At 38.7% G+C, this 19,866-nt stretch overlaps 1 protein-coding gene across 9 annotated transcripts in view; it reads left to right on the top strand.

The window, feature by feature from the left end:
* The window catches only part of INPP4A (inositol polyphosphate-4-phosphatase type I A), a 106,563-nt gene extending 87,501 nt beyond the window's left edge, over positions 1-19,062 (top strand). For 5 of the 9 annotated variants that reach the window (XM_075852606.1, XM_075852607.1, XM_075852610.1 and 2 more), the window contains 9 exons: positions 909-941; positions 3,661-3,833; positions 4,983-5,106; positions 5,919-6,045; positions 7,267-7,407; positions 8,116-8,213; positions 9,451-9,563; positions 10,767-10,921; positions 14,308-17,275. In XM_075852606.1, the coding sequence (XP_075708721.1) occupies positions 909-941; positions 3,661-3,833; positions 4,983-5,106; positions 5,919-6,045; positions 7,267-7,407; positions 8,116-8,213; positions 9,451-9,563; positions 10,767-10,921; positions 14,308-14,488 (1,145 nt within the window). In that variant the 3' untranslated portion in view covers positions 14,489-17,275. The other 4 variants (XM_075852612.1, XM_075852608.1, XM_075852613.1 and 1 more) reach the window with 3 other exon arrangements.
* The last annotated feature ends 804 nt before the right edge of the window (positions 19,063-19,866 follow it).

The raw sequence follows: 19,866 nt of genomic DNA, 5'->3' as shown, positions 1-19,866 counted from the left end.
GCATTGTCTCCTGTCAGGGCCTGTTCACAAATGCCAATCGACTTGTTATATCTTGGTTGGGCTGCTCGTGTAAACCAGCCTTAATTCTAGAGCATGTATTTGGTGAAACTAGTAAAAAATATTTGGTTTCCCTAAAGGTTATTTTATGTTTCTTAGTTAAGACAATGAAAAGCTTGGCAAAATTCCTCAAAATATTAGAGATGCCCTGTTCACACTGAGTTTTTTGCAGGCAAAAAATTCTGCCTTAAATTTCAGTTTGCAGTTTTGAGGCAGATTTTGATCTGCCTGCACGACATATGCCGCGTTATTCACTCGCGCCCATTGAGTGCCACGGGCAAAAACGCAGCAAAATACGCTTTCTCTGCCTCCCATTGACGTCAATGGGAGGTCAGAGACGTAAACGCCCGAAGGTAGGGCATGTCGCTTCTTTTTGTCCCGAGCGTTTTTGTCCGCTCGTGGGAAAAAAACGCCTCCGCCGGTATTTTCGGAAGTTTTTTGGCGCGTTTTCCGAGGTGGTTTCCGCGTAAAAAAAAACGTGTAAAGAAACTCTGTATGAATGATGCAGAGTTCTCCGGAGGTTTTTCTGTCTACTTCTGGACGGACTGGTATCATTGGGTCATGGAGGCTCTAAATATATGATGTCAATTGTGGTAAACTTAGATTTAATGGATAACTCCCTTGCATGGATCTAGATTAAATCCTAGCATCCTTCTTCAAACTAACTATATTTGCAAGCTCCTTCTCTTCTGCTTTATATCGTTGTTCCGTCGCAGGCTTCGTACTATGTTGTCTATTAAATGCTTTAATCTAATTTGCTAGCGATTTTTATGTATTCATTTTCTTTTTTTATATGGAAATTTAATTTGCTGCTCCTTAATCATGCATGTTGCCCCTCCATTTCTGTGCAGATAGCAGCTCGGGTGCTGAAGAACCAGGACCAGGTATGTGCTACTTTCCATTCATTGCTTTCCACGAAGGGTGTATTTTCATAAGTCTTTTTTATTTTGCCATGATTTTCGTGATTGCGTCAACGCCAGTGTTTTTCTTTACAAAAATGCTACAAAAATGACTCCTGTAAATACACCCTTATGCTGGTCTTCTCCTTTTGAGTTTTCAATTTGCTATAACTGCTCATGCGGCTTCTAGTGACTTAATAATTTTAATAAATTGTATTAGTCTTGTACTAGGAGCTAAACATTTGTCTCCTATATGAAAAAAAAATACTTGTGTATGGAAAGCAAATATATGAACATATAACATTTTAGCATGTAGCATCTCATGGTTCAGTACATAACCTATTAAATAGGCTTTCCAGTTTCATGTCAATAAAGCTTATATTGGTATAAATTAATTTTCAGATATTTTGTTTGCTGTCAGTGAATGAAAATACTCTTGTTTATATCCAGAGGCTGAAAACTAGCTATTCCTTCTCTCCTCTGAGAAGTGGATACAGTTGTATTCAGTCTAGGAAATTCTCTGAGTTAAATACATCCAAATCTCTCTCGTAGTTTGCTACAATGTATCAGTCCAGGCTGTTTAGCACAGCATTGCCTAGATACAAGTCTATGTATGCTTGCTGGCTCTAAATGTAAACAACCGCGTTCTCATTCACTGATGGCAAACAAATATCTTGAAAATGGTGATGTATTGAAGCACAAAGTATATGAGAAAGTTGCAGAACTTTCCATTTATAAAGCGATTAAGCTTTATTAACATCAAACCGGAAAAGAAAACCCATTAAATATCCTGCGTTGACTAGAATATGCGCATGTACACACCGTAATGATAGGGCTCTGGGTCATAGAGGCAGTATTTCCACAAACATATAAGACTGCTTAAAAGATGTGAAGTTTCTAAAAAATTGTAAACAGGCTGCCGGTATCAGATCTACGTTTGTATAGAAAAGTTCTTTGGAGGTTCTCAGGACTGGACATATGTGATATTAAATAGTGATAATGGTGGCAGTCATTTTCTCGGCTTTCTGTCGTTCCATTGTAGAACCCTACAGTCGGCCTGACATGGCTTTTTACAGGGGACGACAGTTTGTAGTCAATTGCACAGTAAGATCATGGTATTATTCATTGTCTTCTAGAAATGTTGCCTATTATTTCACACTTGAAAACCGAGTTGACCATAAAGTGCACAAAATGTAGCCAAGACTCCATGCGCACGACCGTAAAAAAAACTCTGTAATTGCGGACTGCAATATGGCCCGCAATTACGGACCCGCCCGGTTCTATTAGCCGCGGACACCTTTCCGTATCGCTATGGACGGGTGTCCGTGCCGTAGAACCGTGCCGGGAAGTATGGAGCATGTCCTACTTTTCGTTTTTTTGCGGGCCGTGCTTGGGAGCACGGCACGAAAATGTGGCCTGTGGATGTCGGCGGCCGGACGTGCCCACAATTCCAGGCCGTGATTACGGGCATGGCCGTGTGCATGAGGCCTTAAAGTGTATCTAATACCAGTTTTTGAGGTGTAATCTGTATTAGTTTATTATGTATTCCTTTGTAGCTTTTCGGATAAATTATATATTTAATTTTTTTAGTGACTCTTTGTGCCACTTTTCAGTTACTTTCACTTTGAAGTGAATGAGTCTGAAGGGTCGACTTTTGCCTAAATGTGTCTAAGGGCTGGAGCGCTCTGACCGATCAGATTCAACAATGTATGTGAGGTCACATGATAAACCGATCAGCTGCTCAATTTTGTATGTTTGAGGCCACAATTTGAAACCGCTCTGGGGAACTACAAGCTGCACTGTGATTGGTTGCTATATTTCTTTGGTAGACCGTTTTGATAAATGAAGCCGATGTACTGCTGCTTATGTCGTATAGTGAGTTGTTGGCTTTTCCCATACTTTATGCGAAAGAAACCTAGATCAGGGCCACTGCTGATCCTGACTGGTTTGCCTTATTATTCAGACACCAAAAAAAAACAAAACTCTGAGGTATTCTGGTTTCAGCAAATTAATGCTACTCTACGTATAATGAAAAGTTACATAATTTTCCAATATACTTTCTGTATTAATTCCTTATAATTTTCAGGATCTCTGCTTGTTGTTATGCATTGTTTATTTTCAGTGTAATAAAACTCTGTCCTGGTCATATGATGGACACACAAGTGCAGGACTGCTTACAGTTACAGTATGTGTATCAGAGCTGTCTTGGTCACATGACCAGGACAGATTTATATCCCCTCAGGGTAAGGAATGAAAGTTCCTATTAAATGTAAGCAAGCAGAGATCTTCAAAATAAGGAATTGATACAGAACATATATTGGAAAATTTTCTTAACCTTTGATTATAAAAAAAAAAGTAACCTTTATTTGCTGCTACTGTAATATCCCTATAACGTAATCCAATACACATATAAGAGTCATCCAGAGCAAACCTCAACATTTGTGTTTTGCCAGAATTACATCTCCTCTCTTATCACAGGCCTTCTAGAGCATGTCATGCACCCGCCCTCCCTTATAATTTGTGCAACACGCAATACAGTGTGAGAACTGCACAAAATTCACATTTTTGAGACTTGCCAGTGTGCCCCTACCATTACAATTATTATGTAATAGTTGTCAGTCAGTTATGATACTGTATAGAATGGTTTCTGTCTAGCATTACCATGTGTTTGCAATTTATATTAATAAGCTCTGGTTTTCTGTAGGGGAATGGAGTGAGGCCCTTTACCCCTTATTGAGTACACTGACAGACTGCGTGGCCATGATGAGTGATAAAGCAAAGAAAGCCATGGTCTTTCTGTTAATGCAGGACAGTGCTCCGACAATTGCCTTGTGCTTGAGTCTCCAGTACCGCAGAGATGTTGTCTTCTGTCAAACGGTATGTTTCATTTATTGCCCAATTTCTGTAAATTATTTACACTGCCTAGCCCATACTATATATTGACAGGATTTCATCCTGTTGTGTGCATAGTACTGTATATACACTGTGTAGGGTTTCATTCTTAGATACTGAAGTACATTTTAGGCTTATTTGCCTTTTACAAGTTATTCCAGCTCTAAGAGGGTCATGTACAATCTGGCCGAGCCGCTTGAGGTCTATTAGTCAGCAGACGTCTAGTAGTGAAATGCGTCTTGCATAACCAGTGTCACTTACGTTTGTTAAAAGATGAATAATATATTGTATGTGAAAGGCATTTTAAGAGCCTTTGTCGACTATAGCAGTTGTCTGGTTTAAGAAAAGAATGTTTCCAAGTACTGCGTCAGATGAAGGTTCTTTATAAGCCAGAACGGATAGTCTCTTTATTTGGTGGATTTAATACATCCATGCTTTGTTTTTCCTATTGTGCGCTATAAATTCAGTTTTTCTGTTACATCTTAGGAGCAGAATAAGGCTATGTTCACACTGAGGTTTTTTTAGCGCTGATTTTGACACGGAAACCATGTCGGATTTCCTGAAAATTCCTGAAGGAATTTTGAGGCAGATTATTTTCTGCCTGCAAAATACTCTGTGAACGGATTTGTTAACAAATCAATGCTGTGATAATGTCCATATAACTCGCTTCTCTGCGTATGTGCAGAGTACAGTCCTCGGCCTCATGTGCGCAGTGCGCCTGGTGCCACTGGACTCCTCTCTCAAACTCAGTAACTTGTAAGTTCTTTTACTAACTTTTGCCGGAACAGCCGGTGTAGACGTGGGCATGTTTGAAACACTAAACTCCAACTCCATACTGATGAGCTGGGGATTTAGGCTTTGTTCACATCTTTGTCAGGGCTCCGTTCTGGCGCTCTGTCTGAGCTTTCTGTCAGAACGGAATCCTGACTGAAACGAACGGAAACCATTTCCGTTTGCATCACCATTTATTTCAATGGTGACGGATCCGGTGCAAATGGTTTCCGTTTGTCTCTGTTGTGCAAGCGTTCCGTCGTTTTGATGGAAGCAATGTCGTAGTCGACATGAAAGGTGATGCAAACGGAAACCCATGATAAGTTTTATATAATCTTCATTTAACTTGTTAATCTGTTTCAGTTAACAGCCCTGATCTGTGGCTTCATTATCAAGCTGAGGAACTGTCTGCATGACAATGGTTTTCTGCGCCAGTTATACACCATTGGTCTCCTGGCACAGTTTGAAAGTCTTCTCAGCACTTATGGTGAGTATTGTGCGGAATAACAATGCTGTATAGGATACACTGCAGGAGTTTCTTAGTAATATGGCTCTGAATAAATATCTACAAAAAAAGGGGTCAAGTAACGCCCAAATGTCATAAAGCTATATAGAAAAGATAGAAAAAAAAAAACTTTTGGGAGAAATGCATACACTCATTTTAAAATGAGTCATACAATGCAAAAACAACATGGCGTCAGCCTATGCGTACATATATCAATATATGGGGGTTAAAGTGAAGAATGCGATAATATGAAGCATGAATATCCACAAGTTGAAGTATAATGCAAGTACAAACAGGTAGTGTAATGGATAAAGATAGAAAAATATCTGCATTATAAATTGGCACAAAACATGCCTAAACTAACCTAAACTAAGTTGTTATCTAGTGAAAAAAGCTTTTTATGTGGACATCACATTCCTATAGTAGCTGAAGATAGGGTATACACTGTCACATACCCTATCCAAGGAGAGTAACACATTCTGTGGATATCAAATTTCTATAGTGACTAAAGATAGGCTAGGGACTGTAGCGTACCTAGTCTAATGAGGATAACACATTAGTGGACATCCATGCTTCTATTGTGACTGTCACATACCCATTGCTATGCTGCTGCACAGAGACTGACGCCAATCCTGACGCGCATTTCGGCTAATTCCCCCGGACGAAGGCTTATATCACAAAATCTCTGTGAATTGTAGACTTCTTCTACAGCAATATATTTGTTACTTAACATGTACTTGGGACCCCAAAGAATTGAATTATTTATTGCAGTTTTTGTCCAACTTTATTCATAGGAGAAGAGCTGGCCATGCTGGAAGATATGAGTTTGGGGATCTTGGACTTGAGGAATGTGACTTTCAAAGTCACACAGGCCATATCGACCTCCTCCACTGATATGCTGCCCGTAATAACCGGAAACCGGTGAGTTAACTTACTCTGCTTTGTACTTTGTTCTGTTTGACGACATTTTATACTAGAAACTCAAGAATAACCGTGTAAGGCTGTGTTTACATCTGCGCTCCCCAGATACGTTGTTCTGCTCCGTCAATGAGAATACTGTATGCGTCGGATCCGTCGCGTGACGGAAATCAATGGCGCCTAACAGAACCCATTAATCTAAATGGGTTCCGTCTGGTTTCCCTTATGGTTTCTGTCATTTTGGCAGACAAAATGGCACACACTGCTATTTTGTTCGGCAAAAATGACGGAATCTGCGACTTAAGGTCCTAACTGAGCCTCCGACACAGATGTGAACGGCCTAAATAATAGCTGAAAGAAAATGTATAAGCAAGGAAATCCAATTATACATTTTAATTTCAAGTTTATACTAGCGAGCTGATTTTATATTATTTATGAAATTGCATGAAAATTTCCACAATATGTCATCTGTCTAATTCACATTATGCTCCTTTTGCATGATCTGTATATCATGATTTGTATTTCTTTAGTTGTCTTAAGAAAGAAAGAAATAGACCCATATCTCATTTGATACAGCAGGCTAGTAATGCAACACATATAATAGATCCTTTAACAGGAACAAATATTGGAGAGTTTTATATGAGGTGTTATATGACAGTTTAAAGTAAGTTTCTCCACCTTTTAACACCACGTTGTTTTTTAAAAAGATAACATGCTGTCTGCCTGCAGCTGCCACTAGAGGGAGCTGACTGCATACTGTTTTATCATTGAGTTACAAAGTGTTACAGTATACAGTTCGCTACTAAGCACCATCTAGTGGTGCCTGCAGGAAGCTAGCATGGTATCTTTAATGCCTGTGTAGGGGATTTGGTGCTTTCTATCAGAAAAACACACTATAAAAATATATTAAGAAATTATGATGCAGAATTTCGAACATCTAAAATAGTGTTCAAGGGTCTGATCACACTGGCGTCATGGATTACATTTTCATAAGATATGACAGACCCATTTTGATCTCTTAGGTAACTGATCCTCACGGATCCCACTGATTCATATTGGTCAGTCAGGTTTCCATTTTTTTCCTGGCTAGAATAGCACGCGAGGGGCAGCGGAAACCTGACTGAACTGAACCTAATGCCAGTGCAAACATATCCCTAGTAAATAGTTCTGGAGAACAGAAAGCAAGAGAGGCTGTTTGATATGAATGATTTCTTCTTTTTTAAGTGATGGATTTAATGTTCGCATCCCATTGCCGAGTGCTTTGTTTGATGCCCTTCCCCGTGAGATTCAAAGTGGAATGCTGCTAAGGGTTCAGCCTGTCTTGTTCAACGTGGGGATTAATGAACAGCAGACACTGGCGGAAAAGTAAGTTTGATCACAAGAACATACAAAGCTGACCGATATTTTATCAAGGCCCCATGCACACGGCGTGCCCGTAATCGGGAAGGTGTCTGTGGTCAATAGAAGAGAATTGGTCTGTAACTGCGCACCGTAATTGCGGTTCGCAATCACGGATGATTTTTACGGTCGTGTGCTTGAGGCCTTACAGTGTATGACTCTTAATATAGCACTTCACTATTGAGATGCTCACAAAAAAGTCTTGACCACGTGTTATATATATATATTTACCTATATGTATGTATGTGTTTTTCTTACTGATCCTGTAGATGCCATTTTATAGTACCCTTAGAGTATTATAGATGCCTAGGCTGTATAGTTAAGCTTGGTCTATACAGCAGACTTATACCAGCGCAGTAGCATCATTCACGCTTTATCGGGTTAGCAGTGTTGCTGTAGTGTCAGGAGGAACCGCTAATTGCATTTATGCGTGTACTTTTAGGTTAAATTTACTTAATTTGTCAAGCACTATAATATATTGCAGGAGCAAGCAACCTTCAGCACTGCAGCTGTTGTGAAACTACAATTACCAGCATGCCCTTATAGCCATTGGCTGGAGTAATAAGGCATTTGGTTGTCAGTGCATGCTGGGAGTTGTAGTTTCACAACATTTGGAGTGCCGGAGGTTGCTGACGCCTGATATATCGTATATGTTATTTCTTTTTATGAACCAAGGTTTGGAGATACATCACTGCAGGAAGTTATAAACATTGAGAGCTTGGTGCGACTAAATTCTTACTATGAGCAGTTCAAAGAAGTCTTACCGGATGACTGTAAGTTTATGTTTAGTGATAGTGGTTCATATCCGTACAATAAAAACAATGGGGAGAATTTATTAACTTCTCTCGCCAGTTTTTTGGTGTGGAAAAGTCGAAATTACGTCAAAAGTAGCAATTTATGCAAAAATGAGCAAAATTTGACCCAAGTCACTTTTACTAAAAAGGAAGAAGGGCTTAGTGAAAGGGGGCATGGCCTGACAACTTTACTATAATTTATGCCATAAATTGACTTGTAGCTGGCGTCTATTTCCCTTTCAGGCGCACAGACAGCCAGAGATGCGCTTAATTTAATGTTTGCCTCTTAATAAATTAGGCGCATCTTAGTCCACCTATCATTTATATTCAGACTCGCGCATGTAACGCCAATCAGGATAAATGTCCCCCAAAGTTATGATTTACTGCACTGTACTGAAAATATGTAGAGTTAGAGTAGACAAGAGATTCAGACACCCATAAATAACTAATTGTTTATAGGGGTTTCCTGCCGTAGTACGTTATGGCATATCACTAGGATATGCCAACATTATCTGATTGGTAGGGAATTCAAACACTGGGTACCCAACTGATGCCTAAAACAAAAACTCTTGACATAACTGTGTTGGAGAAATCAGAAGGGGGCTGCTGTGATTTACTATGAGCTTCAGTAGGAGTCCTAGTAATATGCTATTATTTAAAGAGAATCGGACACCTGCCCAAAATACTTCATCTGACATCTCCGTTAGATTGCAGGCGCCTCATAGATTCTGCTGCTTTTTATTTCTTTCTTCTAGCCCCCACCGTTGCTGAGATATCGGTGCCGTTCGTTTTGGTGCCGGGTAACATCTGTCACTTGATAAGTGGTAACCGCCCACTTGACAGTCAAAGGCCTCATTTGCATATCGGACACCAGAACGAACGGCCCTGATATCTCTGGAACGGTGGGTGGTAGAAGAAAAAAAAATGCATCAGAATCTGTGAGGCGCCTGCAATCTAACGGAGATGTCAACTGCAGTTTATTGGGCAAATGACAGGTCCTCTTTAAGCATCTGCCTACTAAATCTGGAAAAGCATAACAAAACGGGGAACTTGTGGCCCAGCATAATGGAAAAAGGGGTAATAAAAAAATAACATAGGGTTGTTTAAATAGTAGTGATAGTATGTGGGGTTTTATTTTGAGGCTTTGTTTCCGTAGCACAGACATGTAGTGTTATTTTCTCAGTGTCTTCTTTAGATTTGTTTGTGTCTATTTTAGGTCTCCCACGGTCTCGGAGTCAAACATGTCTCCCTGAGCTGCTCAGGTTTCTTGGACAGAATGTGCATGCTAGGAAGAACAAAAATGTTGACATTCTTTGGCAAGCTGCTGAGGTAAGATATATATTTTTTCTTATTTTAGTAATTCTTACTTGCATCCGTGATCTAGTTGCCTGTGGCATAGCCCTGTTGTTAAATTGATGCTCTTCAATAAATCTCCATTTTGCAGTACCATAAAGCCACGTATGTTTATGTCCATATAGTTCCATATAGTTCCTTTTTTCTGGAACAACTTGTTTAATTTTAAGGCATTGTTTTTAATGTAACATTTCATTTATAGAAATTTTTTATGACGGAATGCATAAAAAAAACAATTTTGCCATTGTTTTTTTTTTAACAGAGTTCAACATTAAAATTAATAGCATAACTATATTGTTTGGGTCATTAGGAGTGTGAAAATACCTAATATGTACTGTATCTGTTTATTTTTGTATTAAATAAAGTTGATCAAGGCTTTATTGTGTACTTTTTTCTCTTTGGTGCATGATCATTTTTAGCCATTTTTAGCCATGTATTTAATTGATTTAAATTATTTTTTTCGTGCCATTAGGGGACTTTTCACTTTTAATCGTATATTTTTTACAACCATATTTATACAGTCATATATTTATTTATATGACCATACATTACTGCCTGTGCATGCAAAATGTACAGGCAACTAAAAGTTGGTTTTCACCGACCCAGGCTGTTGCTGTGGGTGTGTGGCTGTCAATCACAGCCACACTCCTTCTCTTGTGCCCGGGCTATCAGCGATGACGTAAATATACGCCATTGTGCGAGAACTACATCCCGCTGATGATGTACGTCACTTTGCAAGAAGAGCTGTTTTATTTTTTCATTTGGATTCTGTAGCTTGTTTTCCGATGAAATGGGGTTCCCCCATATTGTTCTGCCTTTACTATTTTTTATAGCGTCACACAACTCTCATTAATTTTGTATTGAGATAATATTAACCGTCACTAGAAATAAATAAATAAAGGGGTATTGGGAACAGTACGGCCTTCTGCAGATGGAGAATTAATGAAGAGGTGGCTGTGTGGTTCTCTCCATTGATTCCTATGAGAGTTACGGAAACAGCCGAGCAAACGGCATGCTACCAGGCGGGATGGTGTACGATTACTTCTGTTCTGGTGATAGTCGCTGGGACCCACATATCCTGTGGATATGCCATACATGTCTTAGATAAAAATAACTCTAAGTCTGAAAGTAAGAAAATCTACTCTGGCTGCTTTCACAGGATTTTCCCAATATTTTTAGATATGTCGACGACTAAATGGTGTTCGATTTACAAGCTGTAAGAGTGCCAAGGACCGTACTGCCATGTCCGTGACGCTGGAGCAGTGCTTGATTTTGCAACATGAGCATGGAATGGCCCCACAGGTTTTCACACAAGCACTAGAGTGCATGCGAAGGTAAGCAACTCCTGCTTGCTGGATGGCGCTATCATTTCCCTTCACTACAGGAACTAGGTGAGCTACAGATGTGTGTTTCCCAGAAAAATCCAGGTAACTCCTTCAGAGAGGAACAGAAGTCTAAATATTGTAATGAATAGTATTTTATGAAAAATAGGTGAAACTCTTCTATTTCTTATGAGATTACTTCTACTAGTATATAAATATTATATGAGTCTGTCTTAAGACAGTGCTCCTAATCTGCATGTAAATTAGTATTAAGACCAGGCAACGCCAGTAAAGCGGCCTGGTCACTGGGTTTCAATTGCCAGAAGACACTGATGGTTGGGAATGCATCTGCAGGTTGCGCTGGTTCTCGAGTCATAGCCGCTAGAGAAGGATTAGGTAACCCGTTGCTTTCCAGATGTTGTAGCTATACGGCTGGGAAGTGTCAGGATCCCTACATCTGCTCTAGACACATCCCAGCTTTTACTTGTTGAGTCACCCTTGCTATGTGGTCGTTTGTCATGACCTGTTCCTGCCCTCACCATCTCACCTTGTTTGTACAGCATATCCGCATTCATGTTCAATGTGCAGCAGCAGCAGAGATGTTCCTGTGGAATTAAACAGAAATAGGGATTTATATCCTCTGTGTTTTCATTCAAACATTGCATTGACATTTAACCCTTGCACATCACTTGCCACAAGAAAGTATAAGAAACCGGTTTGCAGCCTCTTTCCCTGTATAGTTTAGAAAAGCTGCTCAGTCTTGTTCCCTCCATACATGTCTATGAAGTGTCTTCTCTGAACTCAAATTTTCCATCCCCTCTTATCCTTTCTGTTGAGTTTTCTTATTTGACCCTTTCTTACTTTCTAAAACTTATGACAGATTTATTTTACTTTTTTTTTACTGGAACATACACATTTCTTTTTAGTTAACTCTTTTTCCATTGATCCTGCACTTGAGGTAATTTATATTTTAATGTCATATTAAAGTTGTTGTATGAGATTAGATACACATGGTTGCTTTCTTCCAGAAATTGCACCACTGTTGTAGTTCGGCCCTATTCAATGTGTTTCTAATCTCATACAAGGGATATTAGTAGGCTGTCCATACACATTAGATGTATGTCGGCCGAACCAGACGGTTTTGGCGGGACAGGTCAACCATCTAATGTGTATGGCTGCGTCCCAACTCTCCCCCGATAGCAGATGTCAGGGGAGAGAATGGGTCAGGCATGTTAAGTTTCATCATGCCCCATCCTTTTGTTTTTTTTATTAGATAAGCTACTGCCAGACAAGTCTGGCAGTGGCTTTCTAACTGAGAACCCAAGCAAGCTCGGCCAAGTTGAGCGTGCCTGTGTATGGGGGAGTCAGGAGGAATCGCTGTCAGCCGAACAAGTTTTCAGCTAACCGCGATAAAAGGTATGGCCAGCTATAAAATCAACACCATATGATGCAGAGAAAAGAGATTGTGGGTATTTTTCCTAATTTTTTTTTTAAGCGTACATTGATATAAGGAATAGAATATGTACAGTATATAAAGGCTATACCATTAATTAACATAGATATAATATACATTTATGGTTTTTCATAAAGAGAATATAAGGTCTGCTCATGTTAATATCCACCATGTGCATTAATGCATACGTAGTGATGTCATCAGCAATGTCTATATAGTTAGAATGTAGGTACAAAATAAGTGTAAGGAAGAATGATGTTGGGTGATGTATAGTTGACTCATTGGATTTTCCAAAGATATGAGGTAGAATAGTGGTAGACATAATATGGGACTCTTTAGGGAATTTATGGGGAAGAAAATATACTGTAGCTATTGATCTTAAAGTAAATGTTCACATTTACATAACAATTAGTATGCAATAAGTAAGACCATGAATTCACAAGGTTAGGCCACATTTAGATGCGAGTATGGTACCAGGGTTTAACAGTCCATTCCTAATGTAACAACCATAGATCACTATGGTGCTCTAAGGTAAGGTTGGGTAGAACCGTAGGGGTCTGGGCGTTGCATCCTGAATATGGACTGTTAAACGCTGGTATAATACACCCGTCTGATTATGCCGTACTCAACGTTTTAGTTAGATTATATCCGTTAGTCAATGAGATTTGACTTTTTTACAGTTGTTCAATGTGAAGGCATGCAGAAGGGTTTTAGTAATAGTGGCAGTGTTACAGTGAAAAGTATGTTGCCCATCTTTTATAGAAATATATAGGGGGGCTTATTAATTCTGGTAGACAGTATAAAATTAGACCAAACCGTCATAAACGGCGGTAAATTTATCATAGTAGCCCATTTCCTGACTTTTACCCTGGACTTGTCTAGGATGGTGCAAAAAGTGTCCAATACACACAATAAATTTGTGGCAAGTGTTTGCTTGGTAAATCTCTCCCATAGTGTTTTGAAGAGGGAACATCAATGGAATTCCATAGATGACATTGACGAGTCTATTAGGGTCTTCTCTTTTTCTCCAAGAGTGAGAATCTGGATAAGACTTGTGTGGTTGTAGCTGTACTTTGATAATAATATAGCCTTCATAGTGAGGGAAAGGGGATATATATGTAGATATATGTACACTTACAGCTATCCTTTCTATTACTACATGCATGTGTACAGAGAATCTTTTTGCCCATGCTATGAATACAGTGCAACTCATGTCTAAATAACCAGTAAGTCCCTAGCATGAAACCAGACCGCAGCCATTAGGTATTATGAGATCCTGACATTAATGTATTTGACCTTCATGAGATCTCCATTTTTTAGATCAGTTCGATGTTCTTCCAGAAGATAATACCAGTGGCCCAGCTTTTGCCAAGCAATTAACATTAATGCCCTGAAGTAATCTTATCAGAACATGACTTTTTATATTAGTAAGAAACCTGTTAACACCTGCATACAACTTATTCAGGCAACTCCACTCGGCAGCGTTAACATTTTTTTCTTCGATATTGAAAGGGTCAAATCCTGTACTGGTTTTGTATATGGTCTGCTTGCATTTCAGATGGCCACAGCTTAGCAGCATGTTGATGCATGGCAGCATGAACTTGTGGCTCTCTGCACTAAACCAAACATGGAAATCTGCCAGTCTTTTTTTCTTTTCTTCCTCACTTGTCTACAATGCATTCTTATGTTTTCTCTTTTGTTCTCTCTTTTCTCTTCTTTTCACTCCACATTGCTACTTATGGTTGACTTACATCATCTCTATATGTATGTTTTCAATATTCTGTGACTATCCTTTGATGCATATTTTTTTTTAAATCTTTTTGTTTGCCTACTCCCTCTCGCTTTTTACTTTAACCATTTTATGTGTTTTTGTTTTTGTTTGGTTTTTCGTTTTTATTTTGGCCATGATTTTTTTCTTTGCACCCCTAAACTATCATCTTCGCAGCATTGGAACTCGAGAAATAGTCACCCAGAAGAACTTGAGTGGCTTGGTTCCTATCCGAGATTTCAGGCTGGACCCCAGCCTCCTCTACTCTATCCCATTGTTAGCATTTAGCCCAAACTTGCTCATAGTGTGGCTGTTCCTCAGCATTGCATACTTGGTTTCCAGATTTCGTTGCAAATGAAGAGGAGGCAGAAACATTTATGCCTAGAAATACACAGTCCCGTGGGGACAGAGAAAGGAATTTCTCACACTAATGACTGTGTCCTATATTATGCCTTACAGTTTTAATTTTACATTTGGAACTTTTGTAAATCAGGGGAAGCTCATTGAAATTGGGCAGACCATTCTTGTACATATATATAATTACATTCTGCTTACAACGTACCTCATGTCCTTGATGCTGCTTTGTACTTATAGTACTAACCATGGAATGGCACTATGTAGCTTATGTTCCAAACTTCAGTATTCTATTGAATTTTGTACTATTCATGCTGCTCCCATGACATACTTTATAAGATATAAGGTATTCACCGATCTCTTCCTCATTGGCCACGCCATAGATGCTGGTCTGACCGAAGCTTCATTTTTATGTTTTTGAAGCATGGTCGTAGCTACCCATTTGCTTTAATAGTCTCTTGATCAATATATAGCTCGATTACTTTACAGATGCATTCACTTATAAAATCTATATTTTTAGGTATATTTTTAAAGCAAGGAATAAAAACAATTTTCCTTACCTGCTGCCTATTGGGCTTCCATGTTTAAATAGTATATAGACATAGTCTTGCAATATAGCTCATGCACCTTCTACATTTTCCATTACTTTGGGCACCTGTGCTGTTTGGAAGTAACATGGATGTCTTAGGCCATAGTTTGCTCCAGAAAAGTGCCTTTTGCACAGAACTGCCCAATATCCAGTTCAGATTTGCTGATGTACAATACCTCTATATTGCTATAATATACTATGCCTCCATATTCCTATAACATGTCTAATAATGCACAGTCAGGGTTCAGTAAATATTACAACTACAGTATTGCGTTTTACTTTAATTGTAAAGTTGCACGTGCATTATCTTATTCTCTTTATAAGCTTCTATTCAACAAAATGGACCAGATATGTAGAAGTATAAAGGTCGAAATGTATGGTGCGGGGAACCATTACTGAGGTCAAAGTGGGATTGAAGGTTGTTTTAGGCCCATGTATTTGATATTGCGCCTCGTGATCTTTTTTCTAGACTTACCAGGCTATTGTCATTGATGCTTTTTGAAAAAGAAACAAAAACTTGCACGTCGTTTGTCCTCACAAGGTGGCAAGACCACAAAATGTAAATGTTCTTTATCTTGTATATGCAATTTTCACTATAATGTAATATGGCCCATGAGCCATTATGTATAGCAAGTATATGCCCGTTCTGTATACATGGGAATCGTGTGTGTGTGTGTGTGTGTGTGTGTGTGTTAGTTACACAGCACATCGAAGCACAATCCTTGAGACCTGTCCTTATCACCCAAATAGGCAAATAACATTTCCCCAGACTAACACAAATAGGAACTACATAAATATGAGTATTACATTAAATTCCCATTTATACCTTGACGTATGCCCAATTTTATAAATAAATAATTTTCTCTGATCTTTGGAACGCATAACATTTTCAACTTGTATGTAGTAATTCAGATCTTTTTTTATTATGTTTCTGCATTTATTTATAGCCTGTTAAATGGGTGAAAGTTATGCTTGCGTTTGCTGAATCCCCATGAGTTCAATAGTTACTCCAGCAGTAAACTAAATACTTTTAGGAATTTCCGTCTTCTCTTTTATTCAATATATACTTCATGTTATTTTTTGTAGACAAACAGTGTAGACGTAGTTAGTTATTAAGTGGATAAAAAAACAACAGTTTTATAGTTCAATGACATGCCTAGACCTGGGTGGTAAGTACTATATGACAACGTACGAACGATATATATTTTAACCTGCTGAAATAGCTTCTTTATACTTCAGCTTTTTACTTGTTGTCGGTATGACCTAATTTTGCAGGACATTGCATATCCTTTTGTGTCAATACCAAACAGTATATACATGTACTGTACCTAGTGTTCTGTTCATATACAAACTTATATCAGTATGTAAACCAATAATACCTTTATAGACTTATATCTGCTTTTCCCACGTCCCTACTATGATTTACTTCATTCATATATATGCAAAATCTGGACTTATTTGAAGGTAACGTCAGCAATGTCTGTAGTTCGAACACAGAAATGTTGTACTTAGATGGGATGGGGTTGTATTCATTGAAACAGGGAGTTAACGGGGAGATGCTATGTGGGACATGTTCTATATGCCAGAGCAGAGTTAAAGAACATCTCCTGCTTTTGTGATGGATCTCTGGCATTACTATAGATGCCCATTAATGTGGCCCAGCAGCAGGACCCCCATAATCAGTTAGTCGCTTTAAAAAGGGTTTTGCCCAGCTTGCTAGGTAGTATAATGTCTGGTAATGTTACCCTATAGTCAGTCTGCCATGTTTATGGGTGTATTGCTTTTCTTGGGTTACTTCATTAAGATCTGGCACGGTCCCAAAACTCATGGGGGACCTGGCACAATTAGAGTTCGTATATGTTTTGCCCATTCCTTAAAGGAAGAGTAACTTGTGTTTTTCTTTTCCATCTATTCTGAATGCCTCCAAGTTTGCACTTCTTTTTCTCCTTTAAACACACCTGCTATAGCCCAGTTGCTGTCATGCTTTACATCTCAACACAAAATATAATAAATTACACTTTTCTATTCCACCAGGAAACATCTGCTGGATATGTTAAGCTGCATATTCCACTCCCTTGGCATGTGTCCTTGAACATCCTCATTTAATATGCTGCACTTGCTACTGCTTCTGCCCATGCTTTTCATTTGTTGCTTGTGCAAGTTTTATTTTCTTTTGTTGTGCCTGTTTTGTCTTTTTGTTTTTCCATAGTGAGGGCTGTCGTCGAGAAAACACCATGAAGAATGTTGGATGTCGCAAATATGCCTTTAACAGTCTCCAGCTGAAAGCTTTCCCAAAGCATTACAGGCCTCCTGAAGGGACCTACGGAAAAGTGGAAACTTAGGTTCTGCCAGTTGGAGTTCCTCTTGCAATATCTGTAGATTTGCATTAATTCTGTATATATAGAAAATTCTGTTCTTTGATGGTTTCTGGAGACACCGACTATATAAACTGAGCATGCACAAGAAGATAATTTTGCATAACGTGTTAGGCTCACCTCTCACAACAAGGTTATTTATGAGTTGAAAACATTTGTAAATCTTCAGGGCAGGCTCGCGGAGCTGTATAGTTATGTTGACTGCCTGAGAAGGTGTTCCATGGTTTTACTATGATCCCACTGGGTCCTCCTGTAGAAAAAATAAGTGACCGTTTTAGTATGTTGGGCTGCAGATTTCATAGGTAAAACAGTTTGTATGTCTTCAAGTTGGTTTTAAACATAGTAACTTAGAGATGTAGATATTGATTATCCTAAGCTAGCATTTGCTGTAATAAAAAGGGAAGTATACCAGTAACTTGGAGTACAAACATATTCAGGAGCAAATCCCAGAAAAGAATGTGAGCTTTGTGAGACTTCTCTACTGTTTATCTTCCAAAACCATGAAAGGAGAGTCCCATAACCCATCATTAAATATTAGTTACATCTACTCCAGCACTATCAACTCCTCTATGGGCATTTTCAATGTTTACAACACACCAGCAAAAACCCTGTAAGATTTAATTTCACTTGATTGGAACACTTTTCCATCAGTAAATACAGATTCCCCGACCTCACACGGTTCCATAGTCTTTGTTTTGTTCCATCTGGTTGTATAAAATAGTTGTAGTTACTGCTACTCTTCTGGGCTTTTGCTTGTCTTCATGCAATATTGAGGTCCTACAATAAATGTATTCTATATTTCTACTTCTTTCCAATAGATCTCTAGTTTAGTCACACATACCAGTGTAGATGTGTTTAAATGTCTGCGATGGTATCAAATTCTTACAATTCCTCAATAAATCCCCAATAAAACCTGAAATTAAGCATTTGGCTACTTTTCTAAATAAGTTTTTCAAACACACAGAATCCTCATGACTTATGGTGAAACAGGATCCTTTGTAATTCTCAATCGATGTTGTTGTATCTAATGGATACTTACTAAGCTGACTGTATAAAGTTAGAGGTAAATGTGATCACCATCATCTTCCTGGCTTAAATTTCTACTCTGCTGCTTCTTTCACCATCTACCTCTTGCATCCTACTTACCTCCATTCCCCTGTTACATCCAAGCTCAGAGTTCAGATTATAATATGTAAGAACACCGACCTCCTACAAAAATTCAGAATCAAAGGCCGAATATTGATTCCAAGTTGGAAGTATAAACTTTCGGTTATGTACACCTATACGTAGCGCCACAACCTTCTTGGAGGAACATTTGTCAATATCTGCCTATGATAGCCTAAATACCAATGCCCGAAATAAAGAAAACGATAACAGATAAGAATGCCTTTTTTATATTAATTAAAGAGGGAAGGAAAAGCGGCTGGCACTGTTAAACCAGAAATTGATAATTGAGTGGAGGCTCATATTGGCACTATTCACACTGGTGGACCACGGCAGTCAATATGCCCACGGGGTGCTCATCGACAAGTACAGCACGTACAACTTGAAATCCAAAGTAGAAATAAATCGAGGCACTCACCGACTTGGCAATGAATTTCTTTTTATTCAGGATCTTGGTCTAAATGATACGGAGTAAGCCTACGGCCGTTTCGCGCGCAAACACGCTGGGCCTTGACAAAGCGTGTATGCACGCGAAACGGCCGTATGCTTACTCCGCATCATTTAGACCAAGATCCTAAATAAAAAGAAATTCATTGCCAAGTCGCTGAGTGCCTCAATTTTTTTCTACTTTGCCTTGTTTTTATATGGCTGCTCCCTTGTTTCCATGTAATATAAATATACATTTGTTTAGTCTTTCTTTTTGAAAGACTCCCAGTGTTTCACAGCAGAATTTGAAAAAATAAATTGTGATTTAAAAATAAGTGTATGAGAAATGTAAATATAAATTTAATATTTTACAAAGTAGTGAAATCTATTTGAAAACGGATCTGGTATAGCCATCATGGTTGTAAAACGGATCTTGACAAATCTAGTTCTGATATTTTTGATGGCAAGAATATCTAAACCCCTAACGAAAACCTAAATACCTCAGTGTGACTAGTTCACAGTGATGTCATGGATTCCATTATTACAGGGTCTGTAAGCAATCCTTTATGATCTGCATGATCCCTTTAACGTCATATTCCTCTATGATACGTTCTGACCCCTATTAACTTATAATGGATACAAACCTAAAAGAAAAGATCTAACATAAGTGTAAGCAGAGCCTTAATCCTAATTTTATGGAGATTTTCTTTATAAATATCGTGACAAGATTTCAAAACATTTTTGCTTACGTTTTGCCTTGGGTATAAGTGTAAGGGTTCGTACACATCTGCGTCGGGTTTCCGTTGCAGCTTTCCGTCAGGGGAACAC

The sequence above is a fragment of the Rhinoderma darwinii genome, chromosome 2 (assembly GCF_050947455.1).
Source record: "Rhinoderma darwinii isolate aRhiDar2 chromosome 2, aRhiDar2.hap1, whole genome shotgun sequence".
NCBI lineage: Eukaryota > Metazoa > Chordata > Amphibia > Anura > Rhinodermatidae > Rhinoderma > Rhinoderma darwinii.
Note: the sequence above shows the minus strand (reverse complement) of the source record. Positions and strands in the feature narration are given on the sequence as shown.